This window comes from Thamnophis elegans, chromosome 13, assembly GCF_009769535.1.
Source record: "Thamnophis elegans isolate rThaEle1 chromosome 13, rThaEle1.pri, whole genome shotgun sequence".
In the NCBI taxonomy this organism is placed as follows: Eukaryota; Metazoa; Chordata; class Lepidosauria; order Squamata; family Colubridae; genus Thamnophis; species Thamnophis elegans.
Genome location: NC_045553.1, coordinates 17,677,678 through 17,693,560, shown reverse-complemented (window position 1 = coordinate 17,693,560; position 15,883 = coordinate 17,677,678). Strand labels below are relative to the sequence as shown.

The 15,883-nt window shown below is 39.3% G+C and overlaps 1 protein-coding gene across 1 annotated transcript in view; it reads right to left on the bottom strand.

Moving 5' to 3' along the window:
• The window catches only part of BCR (BCR activator of RhoGEF and GTPase), a 108,601-nt gene that overhangs the window by 22,088 nt on the left and 70,630 nt on the right, over positions 1-15,883 (bottom strand). The window contains exons 18-19 of the mRNA XM_032229185.1: positions 14,889-14,948; positions 13,887-13,996 (exon numbers count right to left, since the gene is read on the bottom strand). Coding sequence (XP_032085076.1) covers positions 13,887-13,996; positions 14,889-14,948 — 170 coding nt within the window. The remainder of the gene's footprint in view (positions 1-13,886; positions 13,997-14,888; positions 14,949-15,883) is intronic.

Here is a 15,883-nt window from a genome sequence, read left to right as displayed (position 1 = left end):
TCAGACCAGGAGCAGAATGGCTTCTTAGTACTGGGTTATGGAGGATAGGCGGGGAGAATTCTGCAAAAACCATTTCCTTCATCCCATGCGTAATTCTGGGGATAGGAGAAACCAGCTCTGTTCTGGCCCAGCATCATCAATGACAGCAAAATAATTCAGTGCACTTGGTGTAGAAGGTCAGGAATCATATTTACTCAGCAACTTTAATACTGTGACTGTTTGGACAGTAAAGAAAAATACAGATAAACCATTGCTTGGTTTATTCAAAATGCTGAATATAAATTTTCTGGAAAGTTTACACCAGGAGAGCTTTTATGGATCACAGACAGTTTCCCATTTCCCCTTTCTTGACATTTAGTGGAGTGGCAGAAATTGTGCCACTTGGTAGTGAACAAAACTTCTTGAGGCCAGAAGTCCAAATTATTCTAATCTTCAGCATGCTGTTATTAAATGGAGGGGGGGGGGGAGAACCTTAAATAGCCATCATTTTAGTAATACTTTCTCAATATTGCCACCACAATGTTTAAGAAGGGAGTGGGCCTCCTCAGTTACCTGGAAGGATTCAGCAGAGATACCGAGGATCCCAGTCCAAAAGTGGTTGGCGCAGGAATCTCTTCTAGGGAGATTGGAAGACTTTTGAGGGGAGAAATGAGGCCCCAAGGCCTGTAAGGCCTAAGAGCCCCATTTCCCCATAAACCTCCAAAACCTACAAGCATGCAAGAAGGGAGTTTGGCCCCACTCCCTCCAGAGGCTGTGAAATGGAAGCTGGTGGGCTCCGTTCCCCTCAGCCCACCCTCTTTGCCCCTTGGCGTTAAGAGTAGCAGAAGCGGAGAGACCGGAAGCTGACATTGTGGTGACACAATGGTTAATCTCGGGCCTTTGAGACCGCTGCTGAAATTCCAGCTGCAGGACGGTATAACTGGACCTAAACCATCCCGAAGAGATGGTGATTGGAAGGGGCATATCCTGCCGATCCCAGAGACACCCACGAAGTCTCTGGTGATCCAGGAATAGCCCTCTTGCCCGCGGTTAGGAAGCAGCCATTAAGGCTGGTGAAACTGCTGACAGCTTCAGAAGTGAAAGTGCAGGAGAGAGCTTGTTGTTCATGGTGAGATTTTTACCTTTTTTCTGTTTTATGAGAACACCCTAAATCAGTGTTTTTCAACCTTTTTTGTGCAAAGGCACACTTTTTTCATGAAAAAAATCACGAGGCACACCACCATTAGAAAATGTTAAAAAAATTTAACTCTGTGCCTATATTGACTATATATAAAGTAATTCTCCCACGGCACACCTTACACTATGTCACGGCACACTAGTGTGCCGCGGCACAGTGGTTGAAAAACACTGCCCTAAATGAACAGAACTAATCTAAAATAAAGATTGATGAGAGAGATCAAGCGGCGAATATAAGGCTACAGTCAAAGTGAAAGTTTGTACTTTTTTTTCTCCTTTTTATTGTCGGAAGCCTGACTGGACTTTCTATTCAGCATAGTGTTAAATGGAGTGGGCTTTTTTCCTTTCCGTTTTTCTGTCTTTTACTTTTTGGACTGTTTGATAACTAAGTTCTACTGTTTCACTGTTTAAGAATCTTTTTTTATATATATACAGCAGTTTAAAGTTCAGTGTACTACTTTCTTTTTTCTCATTTGGCTTTTTACTCTTTTTTTCCTTTTCTCTTAATAAGGCAGAGAACACAATACAGAGAGGGAAAGTTTTGGATAAGTAACACTGCCACCTAGAGGCTTTGAAACTTTGTTTCTATTTTTTGTTTGAATAAATGTTTGGAAAAGGTTGCTCTCTAAGGTTACTGGCTCAGTCAGGACTGATAGGAGAAGAGTTATTTACACAGATGCTCACTCTGAAATTTTCAGTCCTGGAAATTCTGCCTGGAGAGAATAGATAACAACTGTAAGAGTAAGCCTGGAGTGATCTTGAAAGGCTTTCATTTTATAAAAGTTTTGAGGTTATTTTTCTTTTGTTTAGAGACCTTTAACTTTACAAGAAGCCTTGAATTTGTATTTGTATTTGTATTTATTTGTCTTGTATGCCGCCCACTCCCGAAGGACTCCGGGCGGCTCACAATAGACAAGGGAAGGGGGAAGACTAGACAAAGACAACACTTTAAAAACAAAACCGCAACATTCACAATTTCCGCGGGGCTGGATGTTTCACAGGCCCCCCGGCCTGCTGGAGCAGCCAGGACTTGGTGGCTTTGCGGAAAGCCGGGAGGGTCGTAAGGGTCCAGATCTCGACAGGGAGATCATTCCAGAGGGCTGGAGCTGCAACAGAGAAGGCTCTCCCACGGGGGGTCACCAGCCGACATTGGCTGGCGGATGGAATCCGGAGGAGACCTAACCTGTGAGATCTGATCGGTCTATGGGAGGTAATTGTCAGGAGGTGGTCTCTCAGGTACCCAGGTCCAATGCCATGTAGGGCTTTATAGGTAGCGACCAGCACCTTGAAGCGGATTCGGAGACTAATGGGTAGCCAGTGCAGCTCACGGAGGATAGGTGTGACATGGGTGTACCTGGGTGCACCCACAATCGCTCACGCGGCTGCGTTCTGGACTAATTGAAATCTTCGAACACTCTTCAACGGCAGCCCCATGTAGAGCGCATTACAATAATCCAGTCTTGAGGTCACAAGGGCGTGAGTGACTGTCTGAAGGGCCTCCCGATCCAGGTAGGGTCGCAATTGGTGCACCAGGCGAACCTGGGCAAAGGTCCCCCTGGTCACAGCCAACAAATGGTGTTCTAAAGTCAGCTGGGGATCCAGGAGGACTCCCAAATTGCGAACCCTCTCTGAGGGGCGTATAATTTCACCCCCCAGCCTGAGAGATGGAATAGTTGGCCAATCTATGGGAGGGAACATCAGAAGCCACTCAGTCTTGTCTGGATTGAGTGCCAACTTGTTTGATCCCATCCAGACCCTAACAGCCTCCAGGCACTGGCACATCACTTCTACTGCTTCGCTGAGTTGGCACAGGGCAGACAGATACAACTGCGTATCGTCTGCATATTGGTGGTACTTAACCCCGTGCCGGCGTATGATCTCACCCAGCGGCTTCATGTAGATGTTAAATAGGAGGGGGGACAGGACCGAACCCTGCGGCACCCCGTAGTTGAGGGGCCTTGGGGTCGATCTCTGCCCTCCGACCAACACCGACTGCGACCTGTCCGAGAGGTAGGAGGAAAACCAGCGAAGGACGGTGCCTCCCACTCCCACCTCTCGCAACCGTCGCAGAAGGATACCATGGTCGATGGTATAGAAGGCCGCTGAGAGGTCAAGGAGCACAAGGATAGAGGGGTGACCCCTATCCCTGGCCCGCCAGAGATCATCGATCAGCGCGACCAAAGCAGTTTCCGTGCTGTAGCAAGGCCTGAAGCCCGACTGAAAGGAGTCAAATTGAAACTATTTCTTTTTCTTTTCTTTTTTTGCTGGTGGCAGTGTTTACTTCTTTTTGCTGTGAAGTTGGGTCCCATATCTGGTTGTTTTCAATTTTTGGTTTTTTTCAATTGGATTATGGCATAAAAAAGATTGAAGATTTTTATTCTCTTTTAAGGTTTTTTCTTTTTTTTCTTTTTCCTTCATTTTTGATAGTAAATCCACCCACCATCTCCATTTTGCCTTCTTGTTTTACTCTTGGCTTTTTTTTTTCACAGAATCTTCCTCCCTTTTTTTTGGCCTTTTTGTTTCCTTTTTCTTTTAACTTTTTACTTTTTTTACCCTGGACCACCCCATAATTGACTTTTTTCTTTCCTTTTTTCTTTCTTTTTTAACCTTTGATCACTTCATGGTCACTCTGGATTGCAATTGATTTTTATACCAAGTGGATTATAATACAGAAAAATTTGAAGATGAGTAAAAGAATAATAACCACCAGTTCTGCAACAATAATTCCCTCCTCCTCACCAGCAGGAGGACAAAGATCAATACAATGTTGCAACAGGAAAAAAAAAAGGGAGAGAAGGCAGTTATCTTAGAGATGATTAAAAAAGGAATTCAGAATTAGCAAGCAAAAACAGATACAATCGAAAAGAGAACAGAAAACATGGAAAAAAGAACTGAGACAATAGAACAACAAACGAGAAACATTGAACAACAAACGGAGAACATGGAACAAAAAGCAGTTAAAACTGACGAAAAAATTGATAGTATTCAGCAAATGATGATGAAATATGAAGATAAGTCCTTTTTCGACATGGTAGACGATTTTGAATTGAGAGATATCTGGGGAGAAAGGAATGCAGAAGAATACGACTTCACATTTTTTTTCTGATAGACACCAATCCTTTTCTAGGATTGACTTCATACTAACAACCAATGATTTGCTTTCTAGGGTAAAGAAGACGAAGCTATGTTCCAGAGTCTTATCAGATCATAATCCAGATTGGATGGAGTTGGGATTTGGGATGCAAGCAAGAAGGACTTGGAGATAGAATGAAAATTTATTTAGATATGTGGAAAATATTAATGAATGTAAAAAATTGTTAAAAGAATACTTTGTTTTTAATATGAATAAGGGTACATCTATGGAAATGGTATGGGACGCAAGTAAAGTGTATATGAGAGGAGTTCTGATAAATTTAAATAGACTACATAGACATAAACAGGGGGGAAAGCGAATTGAATTTGAAGAAGAAATTAGGAAGAGAGAGCAGGAGTTAATTCTAAAACCAGGAGACAAAAAGGTTAAAGAAGCAATTACCTTATTAAGAGAGCAATTTAATATGCTGATGTCAAACCAGGTACCTACTAATTTGTTGTATGCAAAACCTAACACTTTCTGTAATGCAAATAAATCTGGTAGATGGTTAGCATATTTGATTAGGAAAAAAACAGAAATCTCGTAACATATCGAAATTACATTATAAAGGGAAGGAAGTGCATCAACAGGATGAGATCCAAAAGGCCTTTCATGATTTTAGAGCCGAGGTGGCACAGTGGTTAAATGCAGCACTGCAGGCTACTTCAGCTGACTGCAGTTCTGCAGTTCGGCTGTTCAAATCTCACCGGCTCAGGGTTGACTCAGCCTTCCATCCTTCCGAGGTGGGTAAAATGAGGACCCAGATTGTTGTTGGGGGCAATATGCTGACTCTGTAAACCGCTTAGAGAGGGCTGAAAGCCCTATGAAGTGGTATATAAGTCTAACTGCTATTTTTTTACAGGATTGTATATGAATGATAAAATACAAGGTTTAGATATAGACAGATACCTGAATAAAGAAAAAATACCTATAGTTAAAGACGAGCAGAGGGAGAGATTGAACTAACCAATAACTTCGGGGGAAATTTTCCAGGTAATTAAACAGCTAAAGGTAGGGAAAGCACCGGGTACAGACGGCCTGACATCAGTTCAGGTACAAGGCAGGGTTGTCCCTTATCCCCATTATTATTTATCATAACGTTGGAATTATTGTTGAATAAAATACGGGGCTCAGATGATTTACAGGGAATCAAGATTAGGCAGCAAGAATATAGAGAACGTGCTTTTGCGGATGACTTGGTTATAACATTAACCCAACCACAGGAATCTAGTAAGATTTTAATGAATATGATTAATCAATATGGCCAAGTGTCATGATTTAAAATAAGTTTAGGGAAAACAAAGATGCTAGTTACAAATATGAACACTAAACAAAGGGAAGAATTAGAAGGAATGACAGGATGTGAAATAGTTAAAAAGGTCAAATATTTAGGAGTTTATATCTCAACCTCAAATGAGAAGCTATGTAAGTATAATTATGAACCACTATGGCATAGCCTACAGACAGAGATGAAAAATTGGGAGAAATTACAATTATCGTTGCTGGGAAGAATAGCAGCTGTGAAAATGAATATTCTACCTAAATTTTTATTTCTTTTTCAAATGATACCAATACTTAAAAAAGATGTCAATTTGCTAGAATGGCAGAAGGACATTAATACATTTATATGGGAAGGAAAGAAGCCGAGAATAAAATTAAAAATAATGCAAGATGTGCGTGAGAGAGGAGGCTTGAAATTACCCAATTTAAAACTATATTATGAAGCTGTAGTTTTATTGGTAATTAGTGATTGGGTTAACGTAACAGATGACAGAATACTTAATATCGAAGGGCATGATTTGGTATAGGGATGGCATGCTTATTTGCTATATAACAAAAAGGTAGATAAGAACTTTAAAAGTCATATTTTAAGGAATGCTCTACTGCGGGTCTGGAAAAAATATCAATACAAATTATGTGATAAGATACCCATGTGGGCAATTCCTAAACATGCAATAGAAAATATAAATATAGTACAAAAACAGGATGTAATTACATACAGACAGCTTCTTACCTTAGAAAAAGGTGTATTACAGTTAAAACCTTTGAATGTACTAAAAGAAGAAAAGGCAATTCAATCATGGTTTCAGTATGGGCAGTTACAGGCCAGATGGAAAATAGATCAAAAAGTCGGCTTTATGCAAGTTGAGGATAATTTACTCAAACAAATTAGAGATCAAAGTCCAATGCATATAAAGAGATTATATAATGTATTAATAGAAATGGATTCCGAAACAGAACTAGTTAAAGACTGTATGATAAAGTGGGCTCAAAATTTTGAAGAACCAATAATGTTGGATACATGGGAAAAGATTTGGGTAAGAAATGTAAAATTTACACAAGCCCAAAATTTGAGAAAAAACTTTTATAAGATGTTTTATAGATGGCATTTAGATCCTAAAAAACTGGCTTCTATGTATCTGAATTTACAACCTAAATGCTGGGGATGTGATTGTGCTCATGCTACATACTTTCATATGGTGGACTTGCAAAAAGGTTAAAGCATTTTGGATAAAAATATGGTGGATTATGCAAAATGTTCTTAAAAAAAGGATAAAGTTTACCCCAGTTATTTTTGTTAGGTATAATTACTGATTGTACAGTTGTAGAGATTAACCTGATTTTGCATTTAATAACCGCAGCTAGAGTGTTGGTGGCGCAATACTGGAAGAAAGAAGATTTGCCCACTATTCAAGAATGGACATTGAAAGTAACAAACTTAGCTGAGATGGCTAAAATATCTGCATATCTTAAGGACCATTCAAACGAGAGATATAAACTGGAGTGGAAAAAATGGATTGATTATACTCAAAATAAATACGGGACTAAGAAATTTCAGATAGCTTATGACTAAAGAAACTAGGAATGATATAAATTGTTTAGAGCTAGCCTAGCAAGGAGGAGTTAAAGCTCAATTGAAAGATGTTATTAACTTTTTTTCTTTTTAAGCTTATTTTAGAATGTTTTTGTTAAAGATTTATACCCTGTATTGGTTCTGGGAAGTCGGGGGGGGGAGGTTGGAGGGGGGTGGGGGGGGAGGTTGGGGGGTTGGGGGGGAGGGTGGGGGGGAGGGAAGTAAATATTTGTAAAAGTTTGTTTTTCAAAATTTTCATTATAAAAAAAAATGGTGATGAAATATGAAGATAGACTATAAAAAATTGAAGAAAAAGGTGACCAAAGAGAGAAGAAAATTGGGGAGATTGATAATAGACTTGAGTGTGGTCGAAAAAGATAATATTGGAATACTGAATTGGGAGATAGAAATGTCAGAATTTTTTCTAAGATTCCAAAACATAGAAGAAGAAAAAGGTGGAAAACCTGTTACAAATAATGATAGAAATTTTGATAAATGTCCTCGAGTTAACCCAAGAGAAGATGGCCAATGCTATAGATGAAGCATTTCGAGTTTATACAAGATATGCAGCAAGAAATGACCTGCCAAGGGAAGTTCATGTAAGATTTACCAAGAAAGCAATTAGGATGCAAATACTTCAAAAAGCAAAAGATAGAAAACTGGAGTACAAAGGCAAGGAGATTGTAGTTTTGAAGCAAATACCAAGAAAAATGAGAGAATCGAGAAGAGAATATCAATTTTTGATTAAAATCCTACTCAAAAAAGGTGTTAATTACAGATTGTTGATACCAAAAGTTTTAATGTTTGTATGGCAAGGACAAAGATACAAAATAGATTCAATTGAAAAAGCAGAAGCATTTTTCAAAGAACATCTCAGAGGGAAGGCTGAGGAGACCGGACATAAAGAGTCGGTGACAGAATCACAAGCGGTGTCTTCAGCTTCAATGGAAAAAGAAGGAGCAGTAGGCAGGATCAAGATAAAAGAAGGTGCTGTAGGTAGCATGGATATTAGAGAACTACGAGAACCTAGAGCCACCAATCCTATTTCATTTTCGATTTTAATAGATTTGTATGCCGCCCAATCCCGAAGGACTCCGGGCGGCTTACATAAAAACAGTTAAAAATATTAAAAAAGATTAAAATACAAGACAGAAACAAATTAAAAGCAAAACACAACATGCACTCGATTTTAATGGGGTTGAAGTTCAGTCAAGATCAACAGCCCCAGGCCTGCCGGAACAGCCAGGTCTTAACAGACTTGGGGAAGGCCAAGAGAGTGGGGAGGTCCAGATCTCAGGGGATAGATCATTCCAAAGGGCCGGGGCAGCTACAGAGAAGGCCCTCCCCCGAGGAGCTGCCAGACGACACTGCGTAGCCGACAGTACTCAGAGAAGGCCCGCCCTGTGCGATCTTATTGGGCGCTGGGAGGTATGTTGCAGAAGGCAGTCACGGAGATATCCAGGTCCTAGGCCATGTAGGGCTTTAAAGATAATAACCAGCACCTTGAAGCGTGTCCAGAGACCAATGGGAAGCCAGTGCAGCTCACGGAGGATAGGTGTAACATGGGTGTACCTATGTATCGCTCGTGCGGCTGCATTCTGGACCAATTGTAGTCTCTGAACACTCTTCAGGGGCAGCCCCATGTAGAGCACTATGTATAAAACATAAATATGGAAGAGAAAAAATGGTCTCAATTAACATAAATGGACTTAATTCAGCAAATAAAAGAAAGAAAATATTTCACAAACTAGGGAAACTAAAATTGGATATAATTTGTCTACAAGAAGTGCATATTCAAAAGCAACATGAATACTTATTAAGGCAACCAAAGCTGGGTAAAATGTTTACTTCATTGGCAACCTGTAAGAAAAGAGAAGTGATTCTTTACATCAAAGATACAATCCCAGTGGAACAAATTTATACAGATGACAATGGAAGAATTTTGATGGTGGAAATTATGGACAATAAGAAAATGCTCCTAATAGCAATCTATGCGCCTAATGATAAGCAAGATGAATTTTACAGAAAATTACACAGGAAAATAATGGATTTGGATTACTTAAATATTAGTATGATGGGAGGTTTTAATGGAATTGTAGATAAGAATATGGACTATAACTCACAAAAAACAACAAGTCAAATAGAAAGATACTCCCTAAATCCTTTTTTAAAATGATTGATGAGACAGGTTTAAAGGATGTGTTTGGAGAGAGAGAAATCCTACTAAAAAACAATATTCTTTTTATTCAAACGGACATTTAACTTATTCTAGAATCGACATGAGATAGGTAGCAACTGAATCGGCCTACAACATACAGGAAATTGAGATTGAAACAAGTACTTGGGCAGACCACAACCCAATGATAATTAAATGGAAAGGGCAAAGAAAAGATCTAGGTGGACATTAAACAACACTATATTAAAAGAGAAAGACTTTGTATAGAAAATTGAAAAGGAATTGGCCTTTTTCTTTAAAGAAAGTAGAAAAGAGGAGACATCAGTGCAGAACCTCTGGGACACAATGAAGGCCTATACCAGAAGCCTGATAATTGACTATACAAGGAAGAGAAATATAAAGAAAGGACAAACACTTAAAGGACTTAACAATGAATATAAAGGTCTTAAAAAGAACTACAGAACTCCCCACAAAAGAAGGACAATAAAGTAAGAATGATACGATTAGACATGAAATTGGGTTAATGGAAAAAGCTCAAAAATTTAGGCGTGCTAAACAGAATTACTTTGAAAATGCTAATAAACCAGGCAGATGGTTGGCATACAAATTGAGAAAAAAGAGGGACTCTAAGAAGATACTGCAGTTAATGGATGATCAAGGGCAAACTTGTTATGGGATTGAAGAGAAGAAAAAAATTATACAAGACTACTCTTCTAAACTATATGAGCACGAGAATACAGAAGAGGCAGGAGTGAAACAATACTTACAGGAAGCCAACTTACCCCAGATACCCAAAGAAACAGTAACAATGCTAGAAGGCAAAATAACTATGATGGAGCTAACTGAAGCACTTAAAAAACAAAATAACGGGAAGGCCGAAGGGCCGGATGAGCTACCAGCAGAATTTTATAACACCCTGTAGGAATTGTTGTCTCTTCCATTATTAGAAGTTATGAATGAGGTAAATGTCAGAGAGGAAAATACCCAAATCATGGTCAGAAGCATATATTACACTTTTACCAAAGGAGGAAGCCAATTTACTACAAATTAAGAATTACAGACCAATTTCCCTGTTAAATTCAGATTATAAATTGTTTGCTTCAATATTGGCAGAACGACTTAAAAATACTTAAGTAGTTTCATTCACTCTGATCAAAATGGGTTTCTGCCAAAGAGACAAATTAAAGATAATATGAGGATAATCTTAGATACTTTGGAATATTATGAGGCACATCCTGAAAAACAATTGGCATTGATGTTTTTGGATGCTCAGAAGGCATTTGACAATGTGAATTGGCGCTTTATGCTGTTACAACTGGAACAGATGGGCTTTGGTGAGAAATTTACTCAAGCCATACAAACTATATATCAGGGGTAGTCAACCTTTTTATACCTACCGCCCACTTTTGTATCACTGTTAGTAGTAAAATTTTCTAACCGCCCACCGGTTCCACAGTAATGGTGATTTATAAAGTAGGGAAGTCAATTAAATTAGAAAAAGGAAAGTGCTTCAGTATCGGACAAAACCCCTACCGCCCACCCATGAAAGCTGGAACGCCCACAAGTGGGCGGTAGGGACCAGGTTGACTACCACTGCTATATATTATAAACAAACAGCTAAGATAATGATAAATGGAGATTTGACATAAAAGAAATGAAGAAAGGGAGACAAGGCTGCCCATTATCACAATTACTTTTTGTCTTAACGTTAGAAGTTTTAAATAGAAATGTCAGAGAAGGAGAAGAAATAAAAGGAATGAAAATCAAAAAGGAAGAATACAAGCTACAAGCATTCGCAGATGACTTGGTCTTCATTCTAGAGAATCCATTAGAAACAGCACCTAAATTGATAGAAAGAATAGAAGAATATGGAAAAGTAGCAGGATTAAAAATAAATAAAGACAAATGAAGATCTTGACAAAGAATATGTCAACAAGACAAAAAGAAGAGTTGGCGGAAACCTTGGAGATGCAAGTTACGAACAAGGTTAAATATTTGGGGATATATTTAACAGCAAGATGCAGTGCTCTTAAAGACAACAACTACTATAAACTCAAACAACAGATTGAGATGGATCTGAAGAAATCGGAAAATTTACAATTTTTAATGATAGGGAGAATATCTATAGTTAAAATGAACATTCTACCTAAAACTTTATATCTGATGATTCCAATTAGATTAGGGAAGGAATATTTTGATGACTTAAATAAAATAGTGTTGAAGTACATATGGCAGGGGAAAAAAGCAAGAATAAAACTAAAATTGTTACAAGATGCAAGAACAAGAGGAGAATTGGGCCTGCCCAATTGGGAACTATATCACTAGGCAGCAAGTTTGATGTGGGTTAAAGAATGGATAATACTAAGGAATACCAGATTATTGACCCTTGAAGGACATGAACTATTGTTGGAATGGCATGCCTTTTTATGGTACAAAGGAATTAAAACACAAGGGTATTTTATTTTTATTTTTTAAATTTTAAAAAAAGATTTTATTGGTAAAAAGAAAATACAACATCCATAACTTGTAAAAAACAATACAAGGGTATTTTAGAAGACATTACCTACGGGAGGCTCTGCTACTAAATTGGGAGAAGATTAAAAGACAATATTATTTAAAAATTCCAGTCTGGCTATCAACTATTAACTGTTAGATATGGTGAACTATTGAATGCAGAGGGTGAACTTAAATCTATGCAAGAACCGGAAAAGAAAGGTATAAAGATGAACTGGTTTTCATATGTGCAAATACAATCTAGATATGACAAGGATCGTAAAGAGGAAGGTTTTTATGATAAAATGACTGAGTTAGATAAAATTTTGATGGGTACTGATGAAAAAGTAATTAAAAAACTTTATGGACACTTACTAGAGGTTAAGTTAGAAGAAGAACATGTTAAAGGAACTATGATAGCTTGGGGAAAAATTTGGAGCATGGGATTGAATTAGAGAAGTGGCAGAAATTGTGGTCTCAAAATTACAAAATGACAATGTCAACAGCATATAAGGAAAATTTGTGTAAGATGTTTTACAGGTGGCATTTACCCCCGACGAGAACAGCAAGAATGTTCAAGAATAAATCAGAAAAGTGTTGGAAATGTCATCAGGGTTCATATTACCACGTGTGGTGGACTTGCGCAAAAGCTAAAAGATATTGGACTAAGATACAAACGTGGTTGGAGAAAATGACACAAAAGAATATAGACTTTTTAATTGTGAATTATATCAGAAATATATAATAGAGACTTGAAATATTTGATTGTAAATGTTTTAACAGCAGCTAGAATTGTATTTGCAAAAAATTGGAAAAATGAGAAAATACCAACGCAGGAGGAAATTATTCAAAAAATTATGAAATGTGCGGAAAGGAGTAAATTGACATTTGAAATTAGAGAACAAGATGATGAACAATTTTACAAGGTTTGGGATTTGTTTTATCAATGGTTAGATAAAAAATCATGGTAATGGAAAAAGTGGGAGAACTTTTTATATTTTAAGAATAATAGAATGATATATGTAATACTATAAGGGTTTAGCCCTGTTAAACAGATTAGAATGATGTAATGGAATGATGTATGTATGATTTCAATATATAGAATATTTTGTTTAAAATGTAGGAATAATAATTGGAGTTGAACTATTGATGCAAAATGAGATTGTATGTATGAATTCAATATTTAGAATATCTTGTTTAAAATTAAGGAATAATAATTACAGTTGAAAAATTGACATATAACAATACTCATGTTTATCTAATGAACAATTTGTGATTCGATATATAATTGTAAGTGGTGACTATGGAAAGGACCGCACAAAATCTTGTAACCAAACGACATGCTGTATGAAATGGAAGACGGTTGTACGTGTTTTATGTTTTTGTTTGTTTAATTGTTTTTGTTTTTTTTAAAGAGTAGCACAGCAGGACTTCAAGGCAGAGGATCTAGTGGGCTGAGGGACTGAAGGGCCAAAGCTGAAGAAATGGGATTGTGGCGCAGTGGTTAAATGCAGCACTGCAGGCTACTGCTAGATCAGCAGTTCAGCGGTTCAAATCTTACCGGCTCAGGGTTGACTCAGCCTTCCATCCTTCCGAGGTGGGTAAAATGAGGACCCAGATTGTTGGGGGCAATATGCTGACTCTCTGTAAACCGCTTAGAGAGGGCTGAAAGCCCTATGAAGCGGTATATAAGTCTACTGCTATTGTTTCCCTACACAACACTTCCTCACCAAAGCTGGTGTGCTAGTACCCTCCCAAAAGGGTGTAGGTAGGAGATAAAACTATGAGGTGACAGGAACTGAGATCTGACCAGGCTCTTTTAAGGGGGTCAAAGTCCTTCAGAAATTTGGTGAAAATGATGAACCACAATTGTCAGGCCCAAAACAGCACTATTGTGTTCTCTCTGGTCTATGGGCCTTAATTCTTAAGACCAGGACTAGGAAGGCATAAAAGGAATTTCCCCCTCTCTCAGCTCAACTTACTGATCATAACTTAAAAATAACCCCACAGCAGATGAGGAAGGAAGGAAGGAAGGAAGGAAGGAAGGAACTTACTTGGTGACAACCCCAATCTTTACTCCAAATACTCCTGTTTGTTTTCGAGATGGCATCCTCTTTAGACTGAGCTCTCTGCTTGTGAACTTCACGGAGAGCTTCACTTCGACCTTGAAAAGAGAGAAACTCTCAGTTCCTTGTTCCAGGTTATGCTGTACTCCCCCAGGGCAGCAGAGGGCAGACAGCAGAAGGGAGCCTTGGGGAGAGGCCCCCATGCCCAGGCCACAGAGGGCCACTCTGGCATTCTTCACCCACTAAGTCCAAAAGAAATAGAAACAGAAAAGCTACAAAAGGAGGAAGCATCTAAGAAAGAAAACATAACTCATCATCAATTGATAAGGCTTCTTTTAATTAAAATATGTAATAAGACAGCAAATATTTTTCTGGTGGTTGCAAAGTAATATTTCATAAAAGGTCAGTTTTTGCCCTATGCCCTGCATAAATAGCCTTTTCGATGATGGCTTTAGCTCTGACCGGTCCATGCTTTGCTCATTTTACTTTAGCACGGTTTTCCAGGTATTGTTTCTTTGGGCATAAGCTGCTATCCAAATACGAGACCAATTCCTTTTACAGGAGTTATAATGGGTTTGTTTGATTGAGCGATGACTCTCTATTACTCATCATTAATGTAAGTATAAGGAATTAGATGGCTGATTGCTTCTTTTCAGCAAAGATAAGAGACTTAATTCTGACAAGAAGCATCATAACACGTGTGTGCAAACCTGATGGCATGACCAGGGAGAGCTGGAAACAAGGAATCTGTACTACAGAAGCTGCGGAGTCTGTAGACCGAATCTCAAAGGCACTTTGTCCCCAAAGGCAACTGGACATCCTTGGTTTTTTTGAAGAAGCTTCTTGGATGAGAAGTGAAATGTTATCAAAGAAAAAAACCCCAAAAGAAGTCCCGTTGTCTTTTGGAACAAAACAGCTTTGGGGCAACCCTGACCTGGATGATTGAGAATCTCCACAACCTGCCACCCTCCTCATGCTCTGCCTCCTTACCCCGTTCATGAAGATGACCGTGCGTTGCCAGTCTTTGTCTTGCAAGGTTTGGGGATCCAGCTGGAAAAGACATTGAGCCAGAAATAAACCACCACTCAAGGGGCCAAATCAGAGACTCTGTCATTATTTTACCTGACAAATCAAGATCCCCTGGAAAAGAATCCTACCCAGTTTTCTTGTAAGACAGAAAGTTCATAGACCTGCACAGCATAAAATAAATCAGAAAATGCTCCTGTTTATGCTTTGGGTTAGGCTAAGATGTTTCAGATACAGGTAGATTTATTGTGAGCCCCAAACCCTGGTCCATCTTCTTTTCTCCTGGTTTTGGCACTGCAGCCACACCAGATTTCTGGCAGTGCTGCCCAGCAGTCAGTCTCCCTTGCCTGAGACGGGATTGTCATGGCCTCTGATTGTCAGAGGCAATGACAGCTTTCGAGGGACCCCGAGCCAGGATGGGTTGGGAGGGGATCAGCCTTCCAGGCAGAGCAGACAGGAAACCCAACCAGATCAGCTAAGTCTGCTTCCCTGGGAGGCTGCCTTAACAGACTCTTTCTCTCTGGACTACAAAGAGACGAGGGATAGTCCCTTTAGGAGCCTCTTGCCCTCCTCCCCACTACGCAGCTGCAGGGGGTGCAGTCTCTCATCTGACCATTCCCCGGGCAGCATCTCTCCCCACCACAAGGTCTTCTCCACACGCCACTACCACTAGTGGAACCTCAGCAGCAGGCTTGGGTGAACCAGGCCTGCTTTTCCGAGAGCCCCGATGCCACAAGAGTTAAGTGACTGGGCACCTTTCTCTGCTGCAGATGCTTCCTGCTGAATTTTGCAGACCTCCGACTTGAAGCTCCGATGCACAAACTTGCCAGAGGTCTCCTGCCTCCCCCTTTGCATCCCATTCCAGACATTTGGCAGTGCCCAAAACAATGGGCGGATGCTATCTCCAAGGTCTCCTTTGAAGAGACAAGAAGCTCAGGCTGAATGAGAGGTAGCTGAAG